The sequence below is a fragment of the Sus scrofa genome, chromosome 2, assembly GCF_054392235.1.
Source record: "Sus scrofa isolate SSC_HxYL_T2T_F1_AM1 chromosome 2, Sscrofa_HxYL_maternal_Yorkshire_Landrace_v2.0, whole genome shotgun sequence".
NCBI lineage: Eukaryota > Metazoa > Chordata > Mammalia > Artiodactyla > Suidae > Sus > Sus scrofa.
In genome coordinates this window covers 70,681,414-70,688,668 of record NC_139384.1, presented here as the reverse complement: position 1 = coordinate 70,688,668, position 7,255 = coordinate 70,681,414, and the positions used below count along the sequence as shown (strand labels likewise).

At 44.2% G+C, this 7,255-nt stretch overlaps 1 protein-coding gene across 1 annotated transcript; it reads right to left on the bottom strand.

Moving 5' to 3' along the window:
* Positions 1-215: 215 nt before the first annotated feature.
* LOC110259754 (olfactory receptor 10H1-like) lies at positions 216-1,403 on the bottom strand. The gene has a single exon (XM_021085496.2). It carries the CDS (start codon positions 1,401-1,403, stop codon positions 393-395), a length of 1,011 nt encoding a protein of 336 aa, XP_020941155.2. The 3' UTR covers positions 216-392.
* Between the last annotated feature and the right edge of the window lie 5,852 nt (positions 1,404-7,255).

Genomic DNA, 7,255 nt, shown 5'->3' with positions numbered 1-7,255 from the left:
CTACCCATTGCAATCTAGAGGAGAATGGAAGCCATCTGACTTCCACTTCTCTTTGCCATATGGGTTTATGGTGATGGGGGTAACTACACCACCCTGGTTTCTGGCAAAGAACAGATTCCAGGTTTAATGCTATCTGACAGTGTGTCCTGTAAAAGATAGGAATCAATGAATCAGACTTTCTCTGTGTTATCATCTCATATATCTTTCCACCCTGAATACATTCATGGTGCTGTTTAACCATTTTGCAAACATTTGAACATTGCCTGCAAGGGTCCATATTAACCATGAAGTATCAGTAAAATATGGGTTATAAAATGCTTAAAGGGTGTCATCTTTAATGAAAGCATCTGGTAAATGAATGTAGTTATCGCCAAGAAATTGCTCCCAGGCAATCAAATTTTTTCTGGGTAGAGCTTACTGAGGAAGGTCTTTTTCATGGTGTTCTTCAGCTCCTTGTTCCTGAGGCTGAAGATGATGGGGCTGAGGAAGGGAGTGAGCACTGTGTAGGTGATGCCCATCAGCGTGTCTCCTTCCAGAGACTGAGGACCCTTGGGCTTGAGGTAGATGACAGAGGCAAAACCGTAGTGCACAACCACCACAGTGAGGTGGGACACACATGTTGAGAAGGACTTGTGCCGGCCCTCAGCTGAGGGGATCCTTAGGATGGCAGCCACGATGAAGGCATAGGAGAGAAGGATGAGGAGGCAGCAGCCCAGGAGGGCTGAGATACATACCAGGCCCATGGCTGTGGCCACAGTGGAGACATTGTCCCCACAGGCCAACTTAAGGAGAGGAGACACATGGCAGACAAAATGATGGATCACATTAGAGCCACAAAAAGTGAGGTGGAAAATGGCTGATGTCACCACCATCCCCATGACTGAGCCTCCAGCCCAAGACCAAGCCACCAGGCAGGCACAGCCATGGGGGCTCATTAGCACTTTGTAACGCAGGGGGTGGCAGATGGCCACATAACGGTCATAGCCCATGACAGTGAGCAGGAAGGAGTGGGTGAAGCCAAATGTGAAGGAGAAGAACATCTGGCTGGCACAGGCTGTCAAAGCAATGGAGTGGTGGGTGGAGAGCAGGTCGGCCAGCATGCGTGGGATGACGGCAAAGGTGTAGAGGACCTCAGAGATGGAGAGGGCACACAGGAAGAGGTACATGGGTGTGTGGAGGCTGCGCTCCCTCCAGATGGTGGTCGTGATGAGCAGGTTCCCCAGCAGCGTGAACAGGTACATCAGCAGGAATAGCAGGAAGAACATCAGCTGAAGATGAGGGAAGGTGGAGAAGCCAATGAAGATGAATTCAGTCACTGATGAAAAGTTGGCTCCCTGCATGGAGGCTGTGCCTAAAGTGAGGTGTGACATGGAGAGGTCAGCCACTGGATGGAGGAAGGTCATCAGCTTCCATCATTCCTGGCCCTTCCCATGGGGCTGCATTTGATAAATAACAAGTAGATTTTATTGAGTTGCTACTCTGTGCCTCAGATGATTTAATCCTTTTATTGATGTAGTGGGGAAGATGCTGTTTTTGTCGACCCATTTGGATTATTTTGAGCATAGGCACCTAGAATAATGGGATGCAAAGATGCTAAACAACTTGTTCAAGGTGAAGCTGTCAAAATGACAGCACCAACACCTGAACCCATGTTTTGCTGTCCCCAAAGACTCTACTCTTCTATCCCTTTAGGTTTCTTTTAAAAATGAAAACCTTCCTTCATCAGAGCTTCCAGCCATTTTCTCTGCTCTCCTGCTCCCATCTGACAAATCCTGTTCCCAAAGCTTCAGACACCACAAGACATCCCCACCCATGGCTACAGAACTTTGGAACAGTGTGCATCTCTACCTTAATATGAATCAATCAGATTCTTCCTCTAGAGTTACCCATACAAGGAATCTGAGACAGGAGACTGTGTAGAAATAATATTCTGGCTGTTTTCCAGATCCCATTAGGGCCATTTTTATGTTCTGAAGCAATGCAGCCTGGCCATCAGACAAAGAGATATGGGAGCCAGCCAATTGAGTTTGAATCACTGGTCTGTCCCCTGTGTAAACTTGAGCAAGTTTCTTCACTTGAGCAAGTTTTCCACAACTGGAAAACAGTAGGCACCACTTATGATGATTAAATCAATAAGCTGAGCAAATATATGTGGTCTGTGCTCAGTTAATGACTGCAATTTAATGAGATTTCAATGTATCTTCACAAATAACAACTACTTTTACGTCATCTTTTTTATCATTTTTATTTATTTTTTTATTTTCTATGTCATCTTTTTTATTAGGCAATGTCAAATTTTAAAAATAGCAAACCACTGATCCGTTTTTTTGTTGTTGTCAGTTTTTTTTTTCCTCTGTGATTTTTTATTATTTTTATTTTTTTCCATTATAGCTGGTTTACAGTGTTCTGTCAATTTTCTACTGTACAGCATGGTGACCCAGGTACACGTACATGTATACATCCTTTTTTCTCACATTATCATATTTTCTTTCTCTATGGATTTTCCTGTTCTATGCAAGTCAATAAGTGAACTAATACATTATGTGGCCTTTGGTGTCTGGCTTCTTTCATTCAGCATGATGTTTTTGAGGTTCATTTATGTTGTAGCATATAAGAAAACTTCATTCCTTTTTATGGCCAAATGATACCCCTTTATAGACAGACCACATTTCATGTATCTATCCACCCACTGGTGGACATTTAGGCTTTTTTTGCATTCATGTGAATAGTGTTGCTGCGAACATTCATGTAGGGGTTCAAAGCACTTCCATGGTTTCTAGGGGCTGGGGAAAAGGTGAGAATGGAGAATAACTGCTAATGGTTATGGGGTTTCCTTTGCACATGATGAGCAGCTTCTGGAACTGGATAGAGGTGGTGTTTATACAACACCATGAATGTACCTGGTGCCACTGAATTGCATGTAAAATGGAGAAAATGGTAAATTAAATGTTATGTGTATTTTACCACAATAAAAAAAATAGGAAATTGTAACAAATGCCTTATTAGGTGGGCTCATGTCCTGGAATAAACTTCGACAGGTTGAGAATAAAATTAAAGGGGGGAGCCAGCCACTTTGGTGACTGGAGGCTACATTTCCCAGACATCACTGGTTTCCAGGGTTTCTTGGTTTCCCTCCCTCCAAATGGAGTCATTTGTTTTTCTCTAACTTCTGGATCAGCACCTGCTGGTAAGTCCCCAGGATGATAGCCCCAACAGCCCCATTCTGCCCTGATATTCTAAGATACTAGATGGGGTGAGTCAAAATCAGTGACTTGGAAAGAAGAGCCTCTAAGAAGAGGTTGAATGGGTGAGACTGAGATCATGTGGGCTGTACCCTCAGCTTCCCATAGTTCTCCAATATTTAGTGCAAGTCTTCTCAACTTTTGTGGCCAGAGCATTCTTTGCTATAGAGGGGCTCTCCTGTGTTTTTAAAGGTGTTTAACAGTATCCTTAGTCTTTACCACCTGGATTCCAGTAGCCCCTGCTTCAGAAGTGAAAACCAAAAATATCTCCAGACATTACCAATATCTCCATGGAGGGCAAAATTGTCCCCAGTTGAGAACCAATGATCTAGAGAATACAGCTAGCATGTTCTTTCTGCTTGAATCTCAGTTCCTCCCCTTCTCAAACTAACAAATACCTCCTCGTGTTTAAGACTCAGCCTAAATGTCACCTACCCTGTGCTACCTTCCTGGATATCTCTTCCCAAAGCAGATTTAGTCAAATAACTCCTGAGTGAATTTAAAAATTATTGCTCCTAACTTTGACATGACCTTTATTATAATGTGTCCTTTTGGAGATGCATCTCTCTCTGGAACTGGATTTTGAGTTCTTGATGAGAACTTATACCCTTTATTGGATGCTAGCACCTGTGCTCATGTGTTTCTTATTAAATCTTTACCTCCATATTATGAGGCACCTGCTATGATCTGTTTGACAGAAGTGGAAGCTGCATCCCACAGAAGATGCATTGTTTGCCCAGGATACAATGGGTCCTGAGTTGGGGAGCCAGGATCTAAGCATACCTCTGAATAACCCCAAATCCAATCTTTTCTAAACTCTATTACTTACCAGTAGCTGTAAATGTCAGGGTCCGCTTTCAGGAGTATTGAAATGTTAACTTCACCACACCAGACAATTCATAGCCTCCCTCCCTACATTAATTAAGATCACAAAATCTACAGCCATGAAAAAAGAAAGAGTGAGGAACTATGAGAAGACAAGAGTTCTCCATATCCTAGGGATGTGACCCAGGGCATGCTCTGGGATGATGGAGATGCAGAATTCAGCTAAGATTGGTGTCTGTTCATTGTGAGGAAAGGCAGGACTATGGGGTCAGTAAAAAGACTGGTGTTTGTCAGGGACTCAGGAGGAGAGAGAAATGAAAAGAAGCTCTATTGGGTTTTTTTTAAGGCAGCGAAATAATTTTGTATGATACTATAATGGTGTATAAATGACATTGTGCATTTGTCAAAACTCATAGAATGTACAGCACCAAGAGTGAACCCGGATGTAAACTGTGGGCTTTAGTTCATAGTAATGTGACAATATTGATTGAGCAACTGTGACACAGTCACCTCACTAATGCTGGATGATAACAATAAGGAGAGAGAGGATATATGGAAATTCTCTGCACTAGCTGCTCATTTTTTGTAAACCCAAAACTTCTCTAGGAAGTAAAGTCCTTTAAATTTTTTAAAGTTAAAAAAAGCCATGAAGCTTGATGGATGTGGGTCCAGGATGGCAGAGAAGTGGACTGGATTCTCCTAGCATTGATCCATCAGAAGAACACCTAGTAGGTTCCTCTTTTAGTAAACGGAATAGCCTCAGAGAAAGAAGGAGTGTGACCTGGATACCTTGCACTTAAAGAAACCCACAGCGGGGCCAGCTCCCCACCAAGGAACGCAACAGCCAAGCCTCTCCGTGAACAACTCCTGTCCTGGGGCAGGGTTTTCCAACTTCAGCATTAGGGACATTAAGAGCTGATTGTTTTTTGTACTTGGAGGCTGTCTTGTGTATTATAAGATATTGAACAGCATCCCTGTCACCCACTAGATGCCAGTAGGATCTCCTAATTGTGACAATCAAAGATATCCTCACGCATCCCACTGTGGCTCTTCGGTAACAAACCCAACTAGTATACATGAGACACGGATTTGATCCCTGGCTTCGCCCAGTGGGTTAAGGATCCAGTGTTGCCATGAGCTGTGGTGTAGGGCGCAGACACAGCTCAGATCTTGTGTTGCTGTGGCTGTGGCTTAGGCTGACAGCTGTAGCTCCACTTAGACCCCTAGACAGGGAACTTCCACATGCCTCAAGTGTGGCCCTAAAAGGCAAAAAGAAAATAAAAAGTATCTTCACACATTGTCAAATGTCCCCTGGGGAGCAGAACTGCTCCTGATTGAGAACCATGGGCTAGGTCTATGTTGTCTTCATCTTGCCTTACCTATCTTCCCCCATCCTGGGTCTCTCTTCTCAAGTGAATCTGTTTAGGTTCCCCTCTCTGCACCCCATCTCAGCCACCTCCTGCCTCCTTTTTCTTTCCCTATTTTAGTCCTTGACTCATTACCATCACCACACTTGTCCACCCTAGTGCCTCTCTAATAATTTACATCCTTGGAGGGCGACTGGAGCGTCTCAATTCTAAATTCTCTTTTCCCTGTCTCCCCACAATCCTCTTACCATTGTTTTTGGCCAGGGCAGAGAGGGGAGAGAAGTTAAAAGTCAGAAGTCAGTTATTCTGGGTAACTTAGAGGGGCAGCTCTTCTCTCTCTGTACCTCAGTTTCCTCCCCCATCCTGCAAAATAATCATGACATTACTTTGAAGCTAGGAAGTGGAGCCCTGCCTTCTCCCACCCCATAGACTCAACTTGCACAAGGAATTGTATACACAGGGTGGTTTCTGAGTCTGTGGCAGATGCTGATTCCGCAGGTCTTTCCTAGTCAAGTAGAAGAGAGGGAAGATGACTTACCTGGGGCTCCAGGTTCTGCACCCGCTTCTGCCTCATTCCCTGGTTTGGTGTTTCCCTGCAGGTGAGGGCTGCACTGGTGATAGCTACAAGGCAAGAAGCCTGCCACCCTAAGAATGCCAGCTGGGTGGTGGGTGGGTTTCCTTGAGCCTTGCCTCTGTTCCCTGCCTACTGCCTTCTCTCACTGTGGTTCCACTGCCTGTGTACCTTTCCTCTGGTACATGGATGCTGGGAACCCTGGGGACAGTTGGAGGCATTGGGCAACCTCAGGGACACTGTCCTCCCTTTCCCTCCACCCTTCCTGCCTGCTGGAGGGGGGGAATGAGTCAATTACGGGAATTTCTCAGGGGCTTGCTCATAGTCTAATGCTTTGCGAATTTGGGATTTGGGGCCCTGGCTGATGATATTGGTAGGAAAGCAGCCCTGCCATTGCCCACTGGAGCTGAGGAGGCTGCCTGGCTTGCCCTCCCCACCCCCATCTTCTTTCTTCCCCATTCATGTCATTTGCCCAATTAAACGTCCTTTTAAAATATTTCAAATCCACATACAAATGTGTTTTTTCTTATCAAATAATGGAAATGCTACAAGTAAGGTTACAGAGGCCAGCTATGTGATCACAATGATGAATCTGACGGATATCCTTACCTCTGTATGCATGAGGCATGTGAATCTGTTTTGTTGTGCTTTTTTGGTTTTGGTTTTATTTTTGAAGTGAAATTCACATAACTTAAAGTTAACCACTTTAAAAGTGAGCAATTCAGTAGCATTTAGCACATTCACAATGTTTTTCAACCACAGTCTCTATCTAATTCTAAAACTTTTTTCTTTTTTTTTTTTTTTTTTTTTCTTTTTGGAGCCACACTTGAGGCATATGGAAGTTCCCAGGCTAGGGGTCTAATTGGAGCTGCAGCTGCCAGAATATGCCACAGCCACAGCAATGCAGGATCCGAGCCATATATATGACCTACACCACATCTCACTGCAACACCGGATCCTTAACCCACTGAGTGAAGCCAGGGATCAAACCCACATCCTCATGGATACTAGTTGGGCTCATTACCACTGAGCTACAACAAGAACTCCTGCTTCTAAAACATTTTAATCGCCACCCAAAAATGGGAGATCCATCCCATTAGTAGTCCTCTTCCCCCCGGCCCCTGTAAATCACTATTCTGCTTTTCATCCCTATGGATTTGCCCATTCTGGACATCTCATATAAAGGGAATCATACAATATGTAGCCTATGGGGTCTGGCACTTTCACTCAGCATAATATTTTTGAGATTC